The sequence below is a fragment of the Corvus brachyrhynchos genome, unplaced genomic scaffold (assembly GCF_000691975.1).
Source record: "Corvus brachyrhynchos isolate BGI_N302 unplaced genomic scaffold, ASM69197v1 scaffold28, whole genome shotgun sequence".
NCBI classification, from domain to species: Eukaryota; Metazoa; Chordata; class Aves; order Passeriformes; family Corvidae; genus Corvus; species Corvus brachyrhynchos.
In genome coordinates, this window is record NW_008246058.1 from 3,750,802 (window position 1) to 3,765,741 (window position 14,940).

Genomic DNA, 14,940 nt, shown 5'->3' on the forward strand with positions numbered 1-14,940 from the left:
ACCTTGCTTGGGACTTGCCGGTCTCGGGCCGGGAAGGATGATGTGTCTGAAGCCATAAATCCTCCTCAGGCCATGAGTAATGTACCTTACGTGCTGCTTGACTAATCTGGCTGCAAAACATCAACAAACCCCCAAGATGGTGCGGGCAGGAAGCTTTTGCAGCGCGTGGGTGTTGTGGGCTCGGGCCAGATCGCTCCTGTCAAAACCAAACTTTTCTCACAGAGCTGCATCTTCTCCTCAACTGTGTGCTACCAGGGGTTGGGGTTGCTGCCACTGGGCCTAGGGATGGGTCGGGATACCCATGACAAAGGGACTTGGAGTAAGCAGGGATTTGCTGTGAGCCACTGCTGAGGTGTTATTGTGCAAGGAGGCTTATGTAGCAGGTATCTCCTGCCCTCTTTCATGCAAGCTGTAAGTAAAAATCGAGTTTAGGTTTGTAATTTGTAAATAGGTAGAAAAATGTCTGGCTGATGGTAGTATGTCGGGAATACTGAGTTAAGCATAGTTTATATATCCCTTTTCCCATTTAAAAGCAAGGTGGTGACGTATTGGCCCCGGGCTGAGGTCCTTGCAGTGCCAGGTCCAGGTGCCCAACTGTTCAACCTGTCAAGATGCCCTGGAGAAGTGTGTGGAAACCTGACAGTACATAAACAGGGAAATAATCTGCCTCCTATGCTGGAGTTTGTCCACTGCTGCTGTTATGGTGGTTTCAGATTACAGAGTAATTCAGTAGGAAGTCAACAGGCAAGGGTGTGCTGTTGACATGTGAGATTCAAAGCAGATCGGGTGCCCAACTGTTGAACCTGTCAAAATGCCCTGGAGAAGTGTGTGGAAACCTGACAGTACATAAACAGGGAAATAATCTGCCTCCTATGCTGGAGTTTGTCCACTGCTGCTGTTATGGTGGTTTCAGATTACAGAGTAATTCAGTAGGAAGTCAACAGGCAAGGGTGTGCTGTTGACATGTGAGATTCAAAGCAGATCCATCTTGTGCTCTTGGGCTCAGATCCTGCCACTGTGTGGGGTGTGTTAACCTCACCCCCTATTGATTTTGTGCAACCATGATAAAACGTGGGCTTGGATATCCCAAAACAGCTTCTTCCTTACTGCTGTATTCCGTTCTCAGGTTTTGGTCCCCATAGCAGAAAGCAGCATGGATGGGGTACGTGAGCAGCTGAGATGTTCTGCTTTCAGGTTTAGGTGGTTCAAAGCAAGCTGCAGCTGGCAGAAGTGTTGGGTTCCCCAAACTGTTGTTTCTGTGAATATTGTCCACCTGCAATGTTGCTGCTCTTCCCCTTCCACAGTGTTGTGGTGGTGCCTTCTCCACAGCTCAGATGCCCTGGAAGGGGGAGCTGAGGGTCATGGTGTTCTGAAACTGGGAGAGGTTTCTTCCACCTCTGGGGCCATGTGCAGGTGCCAAACCAGAACATCCATCTGGATCATGCTAGGGGGGATCTGGGTTCTTCCTGTGGCTGAAACTCTGACTTGGTCACTTGACTTTAGCATATTCTGGTGGTGTGGCCATGCAGACAGCCAGTGAACAGGGGAAACAAGAAGCCTTGTCCTACAGGTTTCATTGCTTTGCATGAGACTCTGCTGAATAGCTGTCAGAGGTGTGCTTGGTATGGTGCTCGTGTTTGGGTTTTGTTTGAGGCTAAGCAGTGTAAACACACAGCCTGTACAGGAAGCCTCCTGGCTGTGTAAGGGTCCTCGTGGCTGTCGCAGAGGAAGCTTGCCCAGGGGTGCAAGCAGCAGCAGCATATTTTGGCACCTGTCAGAGCTCCAGGGCTGTCTGAGCCACAGCAGCTGAGAGGTGCAGTGAGGTGCCTTGGACTCTACTTCGAGTTTAGGCTGCAGACAGCCACATTTCATCCCTTGTGAGCTGCTAGAGCAGTGGGGACAGCTCTGTTTTTGTTCTCCTGCATGCATGGCTTGTCTTCTTCCTGGCACCTGCGAGGCATCCCGCAGCTCTGGGAAGCAGGCTGTGTACTGGGGCCTCTGCTGAGAGCCCCTGGTGGTGCTGCCCTCCCCCGCCGCCCTCAGGGATCTCTGCAGCAGCTCTGTGGCTGCCCAGGGGCTTCTCAGTTTCACATTGTGGCTTGGATCTGCTGATTTGCAGGTCTGCAGAATGTGGGGATGTTGATGTACAGCCTCTTTATAGACAGCCTTTCATTGCTCTTGAAGGAAATAAGGGGTTATAGCTCCCTTCACTAATAATACATTTACAGCAGAGCTCCAGCAGAAGCAGACAATGGCCAGTCTTGGACAAGAGATCCTAGCTGTTAACTTGCATAGTCACTACTGTGCAGGGTCTGGAAAACCATCAGATAAGTCTGAGCCCCAGCTAAGCTTTTCCTGTAAGCTTGAAATAGTATTTTGTAGGAACTCTTTTGTTAATAAATATTTTGAGTGCATATATATGTCCTCAGGGATGTCTAAATATGTCCTTCCATAGCAGTCTGACTGGCTCAGAGCAGTCTGCTACATACACTAGGAGGATATGGTGTTACTTAAGGATGGAAACAGGTTAAAGAGTGGGAAAGAACATTGCTTAGCAGTGTCCCAGCACTAACTGTGCAATCTGTGTTACCTGCTCCTGTCACAGGTATCTTGGCTAGCCCAGAGTTGAGGTTCCTTTACAAATACCAAACTGTGTGCAGACTACTTCTCAAGGGCAGCCTGCAAGGAGACAGCTTGGAGGCCACAATAAAAACCTGTGTATTTTCTCTCCTTACAGGAAACATGGTGTTCAACAGACTGCAGAAATAAACAGAATCTTTGCTTTGTGTCATTCACAGCTTTTGTAAAAAAGATGACCACAACAAAGAGAATATCTTCAACACCATAAACTATGATGTTGCTGCCAAGAAGAGAAAAAAAGACCTGCTGAATAACAAAGCCAAGACTCAATGTAAGACATCTTTTTGGACTTCTTTTTGTATAAAAGTTGCTGCAGAAGAATGGAAAATGCTTCACATCTATTATTTTTGCACACTGCATGAAGAGTTCTAGAGTCTTGAAGGGCTTTGCGCCCATGTTTGACCTAAGTAGAAAACTTGGATACAGTTTAACATGAAGATTTATGCCCCCTTTAGTAATCCCTGTTCTGAGGAGTTGTGCTTGTTGTGTTCAGATTTTTGTCATTTGTTTGTCAGGAGGGTAATTTTTTCCTATGGTACATTCAAGTGAACCAGTTCCAGTTTTTTCCCTCTGTAGACTTCCTTGTGCACAACAGGCTGAATTTATTCTTCCTTCCATATGCATGTTGAGCACTAATCTACATTACTGGAGGCTACAAGCCTGAATGTAAGCTTTGATCCTATCTCTGTATGCGGAGTGCATGAAAAATGAAATAAGATCTCAGCTTGCTCAAAACAATAGAAGGCTTGAAATCTTTCTGTACACACAGTGAGCAGCTGGGGTCTCAGATGGGGCACTGGGGGAGGACCTGGGGGAGCCTGCAGGGACAGCAAGGTCTGCGTTGGCCTGATTGCAAGATAGGTACTGGCTACATGTGAAGGCTACAAATATAAACATTTCCAGAGGAAATGAGTTACAATTCCCACACTGCTATTAACTCATTGTGCATCCCCCAGGATTTTGGAAACTGTTGCCAAAAGTTGGCCCCTCAGTGTATTCAGTTCTCTGAACAAACAAATGTTACCATGACAGTTTCTGGCCGGATTCTGCTGTGACCTACCATTAAAAAGGGCTTGATGCAGGGTCAGCATGCTTGTAACTGAGACTGGGTCTTTCCTTGGACTTATAGTACCAGGCAGGAGTACATTCCATAGCCTCAGTTCATTAATTTACAGGTTGCTCTAGGAGCTCAATATTTTCCTTATGGAAAGGAGTCCAGCAGGATGGGGAAGAGAATTTGTTTTATACTAGCTGTTAAATTGCCAGTGTGTGGTGGAAGTAGGGTCAAAAGCCCATGTGAAAATGGAGTGGGAGAATGATTGAGCAGCATAACTGCTTACAGTACAGGCTCTTCTGCAAACAGAGTTAGTGTGTGCTGGGTATTGGGAAGTTATTTCGGGGAATTGATGGGACAACTCCCATTCTTAGGGAAGGGAGGGGCAATTAGAAATAGGAAAATTTTGGTCCCACATAGTTTTTTCTTTTTTAGCAAGTTAGCTGCAAGCATAAGCATGCTTCTCTGAGCCTGACCTCACTGCTGAAAGCTCTCTTACATGCCTGGTGTCTCATGACATTTTTGCTCAACTTCAAATTTGACATATAATCCCAAGCCTGTAACCAAGGTAATAAATAGTTAATAAAATCAATAACAACAAAACCTGGCTGTCAGCCACACTTACTGTCCGGGACCAAAGAAGAGGAGGTGCTATGGTATATCTGTGGCTGGCAGATTAAACATTTACAGTCTTGAGCTGTGTCAATGAAACAGAAGCCCTTTCTAAGGCTTAGGGCTACAGTCTCAAATGAAGCTGTATAGAAACAAAGCAGCTCAGCAAGTCACTAGATTTGGTTTCAAGTGTGGTGGTGTAAACAAAATAACTTAATTTGTACTAAAAGACAGTGAATGTTATGAGCAGAACAGAGATACAGCTCTCTGAGGTGGAAGATTAATGGAGCAAAATGTCTTTGTCCAAACAGATTTCCACCAGGAGAAGTGGATCTATGTTCACAAGGGAAGCACAAAAGAGGTGAGTGCCTCTATAGGTTCTTTGTTCTCTTTTCTACTGATTTTTACAAGCAGTGGAAGATCCTATGCTGATATAAATCAGCAGAAGCTCTTAAGAGATAAGTGGAAGATCTGGCTTGTGGTTGGAATTTCAGTAATGATTTTAAGCCCCTATCAGGGATCCAGGGCTTGATGTACAAGGCTTTGTACATGTGTTTAAAATATGACTTGTTTGCTTCACTCATTTAGAAAAAACAGCCATTTGCAGGCCAAGCCATAATACTGTTCTTGGCTTTCACCCAGTACAGTCCTAACATGGAAAATCATTGGAATTCATCACAATGGCTTTCTTGCACTCATGGAGAGAAGTGGCTGTATGAGACTGCTCTGAACTCACACTATATATGGAACACCAGGAATGTGTGGCTCATTTTCACACGTAAATTCATGGGTCATGAGCAGAGCTTGGGTCTCTCTTGGGAAACTACCATGACCTACATCGGGCCATGCCCACTCTTGATGTCAGTAAGTGTGGCTCAGCAGGAGCCAGGCCTGCCTCCTCCAGCTGTAAGCTGCTCCCATGGTTTGTACCCATCAGCTTGTTGAATTGAGTTGCCCTGGGTCATGTCTGCCTGGTGCTGTCAGGACTCAAGTCTGCCAAAACATGACCCGGAGTGTTTTTTCTTCTCAGCGCCATGGTTACTGTACCTTGGGAGAAGCCTTCAACCGGCTTGACTTCTCCAGTGCTATCCTGGATTCCAGGCGATTCAACTATGTCGTGAGGGTGAGTCAAAGTCTAGGGTTTATTTTGCTGTGATGCTGGTGGAGATTCTGAACTGAGCACCGGTTGGATAATGGGAAGCACTGGCAGAGAAGAGATGTCTGAGCATGCAAGTGGGTGTGTTGGGCTTTGCTGTATGAAGTAATTCATGGAAGTTGTGTGTGTGGATAGATGCCCAAAACTTTGTCTTTAGTCTGTTAAAATGCAAAGGGAGAAAAGTGGTGATAATGTAGGTGATGAGCTGTCTTAGCCTAGCATTCCTACTACTTATCAATTGTATCACTCACTTTTGAAACCCAGAAAGCTTGGCTTATAATTCCTGAGCTTTCAGTTCGGCTTCTGAAAAAGAGCATGGGCTCTCTGCAGAGGCCATAGAGCAGTGGAGACCTCTTTGCACAGGAAGTTCCAGTCTGAGGTCTGTGGAGCTTTGTCTCCATTGGGGTGATACAGGAGAGACTCAGGAGAGCTGAGCATTTTGGGAATGAGGGGATGGGCTGAACCTCTTGGTGGCACTGATCTTAACTTCTCTGTTAAGGATCACTGTTGCTTTTAATCCTTTGTGACTGGCAGTGGTTTCAGTAGGTGAAACATTTGTTGAGTCCTGACACCATTAGGTGGTAGGAAGGAGTCATCAGCCTGAAGTTCCCCGTGCTGTGGCTTTGCGTAATAGGTCAGGGCTTCTCTTTTGGCTCAGGGTCGCCAAGGAGGTGGTTGGGGGACCTACAGGCCTGAGGGCTGTGGATGCTTGTATGTTTATCTGCATGTGATCTGCAAATTGATCTTGAATTTCAGAATGCTTAGCAAGGTTTGGAATTCAATAAACCTGTTATTAACTTGAGGCTGTTTATGAACATCTCCTTTTCATGTCTTGTGAGCAGCTGACCACTGGTGAGGCAACAGCTGTTCAGGTTTTAGGTTCTGGTGCAAGCAGCAGTGGTATTGCTTTCCCTTTGAGTCAAATATCATGAGAAGTGTTTAAGGAAGAAATTATCTGAGCAAGTTCACCTTGATTTGTTTGCCTAGGTCATCTAGGTGACAAGTCACCTCTGAAAACCTCTGTCACCCTGGGAAGTGTACAGGCATTGGGGGTGATGACCCACTGGCTGTGTAGGAAGGGCAATCACTTGGGTGTCTCATTGCAGGAGTGGTGGCAGGGAGTGGGGATTCTTGGGGAGGCAAAGCAGGATCCAAGTCCATGTAGACTCAGGCTGTCCTAGCTCTGCTGATCTTGGAAAAACTTGTTTTCCTGATCGTGCAGAGGTGATCACCAGTGCTGAGGTAGTCCGTGTTTCCTGATACTGGAGATATATATATCTACACACACAGAGCCATGTCATCTTCAGGGGGATTACTGGGGAAGGAACAGTTCATGCCAAGGCCATAACCCTTTAGTCAAATATAAAGAAGGAATGTAAAATAAAACTTGTTTAGTGCTGCAGACATCCCTTTGGCAGACTTACTTATGTCAGTGAAGAACTCCAAAGACCTCTGCTAAGCATGGCCCCGGGTCATGCTGTGCCATGTGATGGGCTTCTGCTGCTGGGCCCAATGTGATGGGTGTCTCATATGGGACTGAAATGGTTGAGCAGAAGTCCCACTAAATTTTTTGAAGAGCAAACTTAAATTTCAGTGAAGTCAGTGTGGTCTGGTGGGGGAGCTCAGGCTGACCTTCTTCTCTCTTTTTCTCATGAAGACTTCACACACAGCAGATTTGGGAAGCTTTTATCAAAAACAGTAGTTTTGAAAGCTATGGAAGCTGACATGTATCCTTGTTTCTACAAATTACTTCTCTTCTAGCTTTTAAGAGTAGCTTTCCCCCAGTAGTTTTACAGATACAGCACTACTGAGAAGTATGAAGCTTTCTAATTGAGGTTGACTTGTGGTTTGGTAGTTTAAAGATATTAAACCTGGTACCATGGATCAAATTGTAAAATTGACTTCTTAAAATGAAAGGCATGTATCAGCCAAGTCTCCAGTGGATAGTAGTTCATAAAGTGCCTTATATGCCAGATTTACTCATGAAAAGCTCTGCCTAGATGTGGATCATGTTTATGGTCCTTTGCAAGTCACAGGCCTCCTAGAGCACACTGATGGGCAATCTGTCACATGGAAAATGCCTTGAATGTTGGCAGGCAAAACATTTTTCCCTTCCTTCCCTCTCCTTGTTCTCTCTAGTTCCACTCATTGCTCAGGGTATCTGATATTAATGTCACACTACTTAACTCATCAAGCAAATGCTTTTCAAGGAGGGGAGTTTGGAACTGGAGGCTAAGAAAAAATATGATGATGTTGCTAGAGGAAGAAAGAGAAACAGCTGCAGGTGCAAAATGGGCTTTCAGGCTTAACATGAACTTACCTTTCTGAATTTCTCTGAACTTAAGTGAACAGTGCTTAAGTGTCTTCAGTGCTTGCTTTCTTGTCACAGAAGTTGTTGCTTTAGATACACCCAAACTAAGTTCTTGGAGTTTCTAATGGTGCACAGATAAAATGGGCACCTCATTCAAGTGGAGTGGAGGTATGAGCTGCAAGAAGCTTGGCAGGTATTTTTTGTGGGCAAATACCATCAGCCGGAGCCAGTGAGTCCATGTAACTGGAGCAGAAGAAATTTTCCTCCAACATCAATCTTGTCTTGATGGTCTGCTGGTACAGCTCTGGAAGTGCCAGGTTATAGATATTGGTGCCATGACTTGGTCCTTGCTGATCCTTCAAATTAGTGCATCTACTCACATGTTACAGAACAATCAGCGTTCCCTTTTTAGGGCTAATAAGGAAGTGTGTGATAGACCAGCAACAGTTTGGGTCCTCTGGGTCAGAAGCAGCCCTATTTTCTCTGATCTTAGAGATTTAATGAAAAGACTGGAAGCATTCTGTAAGCATAATTAATGGGAGCAGAGACAAAGGTGCCTGCAGCCCAGAAGTTGTTCATTCTCCTTCAGGAACACTGTGTTCAGATGACAGGTTTTGCAGGCTGCCTCTTTAGAAAGAGATTTCTCATATGATGGTTGTGTAGTCTCAAGGGAAGGTGCTGTTTCTGATCATAAAAGCTTAGGTCAGGTTAAGCTGCCTGGGCACAGCTCTTCTGGAATAACATGATCTAGGTTGTGTGCAGCCTTCTAAAATAGTCTCTTAAATTTCCTTCTTAAGTTTTAATAGCAGTTAGCTCCAGGAGTCCTGGATTTATGCTGTCCTGAAAGAATATCAGCTGGATGCTGTCTCATGGAGATCTGTCAGCACCTGCACTGTAAATCATTATAACTCGCCTTGCTCTTGTTCCACCTGTCAGCTGACAACCAGTGTGACATTTCAGCCACTGAAAGTGAAGGGCTGTGAGAGCAAGTTGGGGCTGGAGGAGGAATTTTTCATTGTGATACTTTCTTACAAGTAGTCCAGATGTGAGGAGTCACATCCCCAACCATCAGGAACTTATGGATCCCCACAGAGTGCAGTCCAGCTTTCATATAGCTGGCTTGAGGTGTTCAGCTGGGAATTCACACTTCAGTAGTTTAAGACCTGTGATTTTTCACTACAGAGCATTTCTCTTTTTGAGTCAAGGTTAGTAGTTTAAGACCTGTGATTTTAATCACTACAGAGCATTTCTCTTTTTGAGTCAAGGTTGTACTCTCCTGCTCAGCACAGCAGGACTGCTGAGGATTTTTTGGCTCTGTGTGCTGTAAGCCCCAGCAGCAGTTTTTTGGGGTATGGATTGCTTGCACACCCGTGTTGAACCAAGACTGTGGCCAAAGTGCCATCTGGCTGTAGCAGGTCTAAGCAATGCTGCGCACAGTAGTCATGGGTGCCCAGCAGTGTTTTCATGGCCTTGAAACGGGGGCCCTAGTTCCCTGCCACATGGCACTGTTCTGTTTGCTATTTTTTATCTTGTGCTTATGGGAAGAGAAGGATCTGCTCTGCTGCTGAAGCTGAGAGGCTTTGTTGCACTGCCTGCTTCAGACTGATGGCTGGTGATTTGAGCAGGAGTCCCACTGCGCTTGGGAAAGGGAGCAGGTTACTGCCCTGCTGTGGAAGATGCTAGCTTTCTGCTAGCTTTGCAGAGGCTCTGGGATAGCCCACTGCATCTCTTGCCTTTTCTCTGTAGTTCTGGCAGACCTCTGATTAGCAAACAAAGTAGGGGCAAGAGTGTGGGAAGGATTTTTTTAGTGGAGCCACCAGGTCACCTTTCTCAACTTCTGAGGAGTTGGAAGAGTGAATTTGGATCTAATACCCTGTTTTCTAGAGGTGTTGCAGACTTCCCAGCTCCAGTTAAAGTCGGCTGGAATGCAATTACTTCGTGTATTGGAAAAGAAGACCTTTTAAAATTGCTCTTAACCTTTCCCTGTGCACTCTCTCCTACCATCTGTCCTTCTCAGTTGAGCGTGGGCTGGACTTAATGCAGCCACATCATAACACACACTTGCAGCTCTCCAGTCTTTTTACCCTACTCAGCATTAACCTGAATTCATCGGTTGGCTTTAGTCTGTATTATGCAAGCAGCAACATTGATTTATTTTTTATACTGCTATAGACCCCAATTTGGGCATCAATTAGCTGAGACCGTACTCAGGGCCTGTGCCAACACTAAAAGACCCCCAATGCACTGGAGCATGTGGGGTACAGATGAACTGTACTGCTTTACCTGGTTTTTGTGTATTGTATGAGCACAGAAGAATAAAATATGGCTTTTGATTTGGAGGACTAGCTAGTTGCTTCAGTCAGTGGTCTCTGGGGACCAGAGTAGCCCTAGAAGTATTCACAACATAGTTTTCATATGGAATTTCATCCTGTGTTTATTGCTGTAGGAGGAGGGAGGTGACACATGATATCTGAACTGGTTCACTGAACATAAATTGAACCTTGATAAACACAGACAGGGCAAATTTGTTCCTTCGGATAAATTAATTTTGTACCAATTTAGCATTCTTCGAGGAACTGAGATTTTTATCCTCGTTCTTCTAAAAGAATGGCCCTGGCGTCTAACTCCTCTGGTATTACATTACATGATGCTTATCACTGCATGCATTTTGGTGTTTTTAGTAATGGGCACAATATTGCTAACACCCAGCCTGGAGGAAGCTGTCTGTGTGCTACTTCCAGAACAGTGCAGTCTGGAGACAGCAGTTGTTTGTGCACAGACAAGCTGATCTGGGTGCATGTGTGGCCAGTGTACAGATGGAGTCTAGCAAATCAATCACTATAATCAAAGGTCTGAAGGCTAAACAGTTTAGGGTAAGCAGAGTATTACAGGCCACTATGGGACATTGGTTGGGTTTTTTTCCTACTTATTCATTCTGTATATAAAAGAATGAGGAAAAGACCTTTTATAAGCTTTTCAAACATCTTGCAAGCTGCCTTATTTTTAGGAGTATTTAGTTATTGTGGTCTCATTTAGCTGATATAGCCAGAAAATCCACTGATGCTTGTGCACCAAATATTACACAGCTCTCCTGCATCTCCTGTTTCCTCCAAACAAGCCAAGAAAACAAGCAGCCTGCCCTTCACAGGAGTTACTGCAGGTCTTTTTTCATCTTGGGGTTTTTTTTTTTTTGGTCATGTGAGGTGCAAGATATTAATAGAATGTAAACTCAAAGCCATCTGATGGTGGTGTTGGCCTGGATATTAAACAGAAGAAGAGATTGGTCACTCTAGGCGACTTCACTGCTCTTAAGTGGCAGTCACATGCCAGTGCCCCCAGATGAGCAGAGCATGCTGCAGTAATACCTCTCCCTCAGCTCCCGCTTCATGGCAAGCTGCCGGTGACTTTTTGGATACATTCCTGTCATTCTTCTAGCAGTGCAAACAGTTCAGCTCATGACTTATCAAGTCTAGTCAAAAGCCATCTTAGTTACTTGACACAAGTAGTTGCACCTTCTCTGGACTCTCTGTGGTGCCAGCAATGGGATACCAGAGCTGTAGATAATAAAGGATTAATAAGCTGGTCATGCGGCAACATGTTGATTGATTTGTAGCATAAAAGGTTTTTCCTTTCCTTTCTAAATTAAAACAGAAGGCTATGTACATCCAAAACAAATGGACTGACACGTGGACAGTCTGTGCATTTATATAATGTTGGGGGAAGGGAGAAAGGCTTGTAAGATCACAGGCCACATGTTGCAGAGCATGATCCATAGGAAACTTCCACAGCTGTTCTTGTGGCACAGAGATGGGGAGGAAAGAGCATCCTTCCCTGTGGAAAATGCTTCCTTTAGCAACTGCAGCCCAAATTCACTGTTCAGCTTGCTCAAGACTCAGGAGGTCAGTGATGGGAAGTAAATTCTAATCGAAATTAAAAGCAAGATTTTCATTAGAGGAGGTTAACAAGTAAACAGGGCAGACAGGGAAAGGTGGTTTGTTGTTAGAGCTGAAAAAGGGAGGAAACCTTGGGGGGAGCAGGGGTTTGTTGTGGGGAGTATTTTTATTCTTCCTACCATACTTAACCTTTCTGTTGTGGTGACAGCACTCTGACAAAACCCATGCAACCCAGCAGTTGACGTAAATTGTGGAGTCTGATTCTCATTAATGCTCCATCAATAATATCCCCATCCAAACAGGCACTTGCTTGTGTTCCCTTATGACACTGCTTGTTTATGCCCCAGTGAAGGATGGTGACGTTGGCCATTCGCTGTTCCCTTGGTGTGAATAGCGGCTGTCAGTCCAAGCACCACTCTGTGGTTTCTCTGCATCTCTGAACCGTGAAATCAAGTTCCCTCTCCCTACCCCACTGAAGATAATTAAAATGCCTTTTTTTTCCCCCCACATCTTTTGATGTGAGTTTAATTATTTGGCCTGTCTCTCCTTCCCCTTTGCGTTACTTTGCTCTGTTGTTCTGTCTCCTTTTTATTTTCAAGCAGCAAACAAGTCCCTGGACTGTTTTGCTGTGTCATGTGACTAGGAGTCAAGATTAGAAAGGTATCTCTGTGCTCTAAGGCTTGCAACTTCTATTTTTATCCACAGCTGTTGGAGCTGATAGCGAAGTCCCAGCTGACGTCACTGAGTGGCATTGCCCAGAAAAACTACATGAACATTTTGGAAAAAGTGGTTCAGAAAGGTAAGAAATGGAAACAGTGAGGGGGAGTCTGATTTAATCTGCTGTATTTTGGTGAACCACATCGAGACTGGTCAAGCAATGCAAAATGGGTGAAGAGGGGTACCACTGCTTATTTCTGTAGTGCAGTTCTGCTTTCTTTTCCCTCAGTGAGCCACTTGGGGGGAGGGGAAGAAATGTCTGTAGTCTGGTAGGTATCTGAGAGGTGACTCCTCCAGCTTTCCTCACTACCACCCCTTTTGCATCCTACTGAGTCCTATTTCTGACTGCAGATGTGGCTGCTCCTGCCCTCGGCCAGGCATATCTGCAGTCTCTGCTGCAGCCTTGTTGGCAGTGTGCTGTACCTAGTACTCCCACTACTCTGGAGGGGTGTCTTCACCTGTTCAGGGGAGTGAATTGTGGTTGAGATGTGGCACTTGCCTCATGGATATTTAGCTGTGACTGTAGCCTGGGCCTTGAGAACACCCTGTTATTAAACATAATGAGAAATGCATATTAGCTGGGGTAGATGGGGAAGAGGTGCACACAGATAACCTCTTGTGCAGTATCAGAGGGGAAAACTGGCTGGTTGCCAGTGGCTGGAAATGGGAAGTGCTGCAGAAATGGTAGATCTCATCTGCTTATCCTGGGAGGCTCTCTTTCCATCTGCTGTCTAACCTGCTGTGACTGGATAATGTTTAAGTGCTTTCCTCTAAAAAGAAAAGCACAGGCTGGCTCTCTTGGCCTGTGAAGTTATAGCAAATAACTTGACTTGCCTGAGAAACATGTAGATTCAGAGAAGGATTTTGCCAATTCCCATTTTTAACCTTTCCTGTTCTTCCAAAGTCCTTGAAGATCAGCAGAACATCAGGCTAATACGGGAATTGCTGCAGACCCTCTACACATCCCTCTGCACGTTAGTTCAACGGGTTGGCAAGTCTGTCCTGGTTGGAAACATCAACATGTGGGTGCACAGGATGGAGAGCATTCTCCACTGGCAGCAGCAACTGAACAACATTCAGATCACCAGGGTAAGCACAAATCCTGAAAGCTAAAAATATTGTCTCCTTCATGAAACCATTTTTGTGTTAATGGCTCTCTCTCATTTGGGTGACTGCTTCCCACTGTACTCCCAGTGCAAGTACAGAGTGGAAGGACCTGGAGTTGCCAGAATAACTGGATGCATTCTTGGCATTACTTGACTCCCTTAATTCAAACTCAATGTACATAACCCAGGATTGTGCTCAAGGTTACTGGTCACAGACTGTGGCTTGACTCCATAATGGCTGTGAAGTGCTGTGTGAACGGAGCTGGGCAGAAAACCATCTCCCCCTCATCAGGCCTCAGAGGCCAGGCCTCAGTGTGAAAAGTCAACTCAGGCTTTCTCAAACTGAGCAACTGCCTTCAAAACTTATTTATCAGATAGTTGAGGTTTTTAGATTTGTTTAATCTGTAAATTAAATGCAAGTTTTCAAATAGCTGCATAACTTCATGCTTCCTGGCTGAAAATACCAATGATTCTTCCAGTAGTCTGGAGCTACCTGTTCCAGCTGGATGAGTCCTGCTTTCACAACATCTGGTTTTTGTAACAGCATCTGTGGGGATGGGAAGGATGTGTTAGATGATAAATTCCTAACCTGGCTTTACATGGGAATCAAATCAGAACTTGTTCCATTTCATACATTCACAGAAGGTTTGATGTTGGAATAGACCTCTGGAGGTCATTTGGTCCAACCCCTCTGCTCAAGCAGGGATACCAACAATAAGTTGCCCGGGACTATATATACACTTTTTTTCTTCCTCAAATGGATACTTACTCCATTGAAATGCTAAAGCTTTCCCCCAGTGCTGATATGTGTTAGTGTTCCCCTTGTAGTCCTGAAGAACTCTGCCTGTTCAGATAAATGTGCATCAAACCATTGCTTTGTGAATGGAACTGCCTTTTATGTGTACTTACGTGTAGGTTTGCAGACACTTTTTCTACAGTAAATAAAATAAATGTAGAGCTTGCAAAAAAAATTCACACCACCAAAGATAACGTCAGTTCAAGCTGAAACAAGATGAGCTGAATTCAGAGAAAGGAAGAAGCTCAGCTCTGTGCAGCCAGTTATTTATGCAGTGAATTTGTGGTGTTTCTGGAGGGGGAAACATCTTGCAACACCCAAGACCTAAATCATTAAAAAAAAACCAAACCAACAAAAAATGAAAAACCAACCTTGCATAGTGTTGCATGTGCTACAGCTGCTTTAAAAAAAGACAAACTTCTGTCCAGAAAATGACAGCAAACTGATCTGTTCTGGTCTAATCTGTGTTCCTTCTCCAAAAAAAAGTAATTCTTGAAAAGTCCTGGAAAAGAGTACTGAAGGAAAAGTAGTAGCAGATAAGTTTTTGGCCTGATCCAGAAAACCTGTAAGGATTTGCTTGAGTCACACAGGTTTTTCCAGAAAAAGAAATACAAGTGTGAGCTTTGGGGTTTGTTTTTTTTTTTTTTTTTTTTTT

General features: G+C 44.7%; 1 protein-coding gene across 1 annotated transcript in view; it reads left to right on the forward strand.

Moving 5' to 3' along the window:
* The first annotated feature begins 2,763 nt into the window (after window positions 1–2,763).
* The window catches only part of FBXO32 (F-box protein 32), a 21,529-nt gene continuing 9,352 nt past the window's right edge, over window positions 2,764–14,940 (forward strand). Inside the window, exons 1-5 of the mRNA XM_008642614.2 lie at window positions 2,764–2,911; window positions 4,618–4,667; window positions 5,337–5,429; window positions 12,372–12,465; window positions 13,288–13,472. Of these exons, the coding sequence (XP_008640836.1) occupies window positions 12,435–12,465; window positions 13,288–13,472 (216 nt within the window). The 5' untranslated portion in view covers window positions 2,764–2,911; window positions 4,618–4,667; window positions 5,337–5,429; window positions 12,372–12,434. The remainder of the gene's footprint in view (window positions 2,912–4,617; window positions 4,668–5,336; window positions 5,430–12,371; window positions 12,466–13,287; window positions 13,473–14,940) is intronic.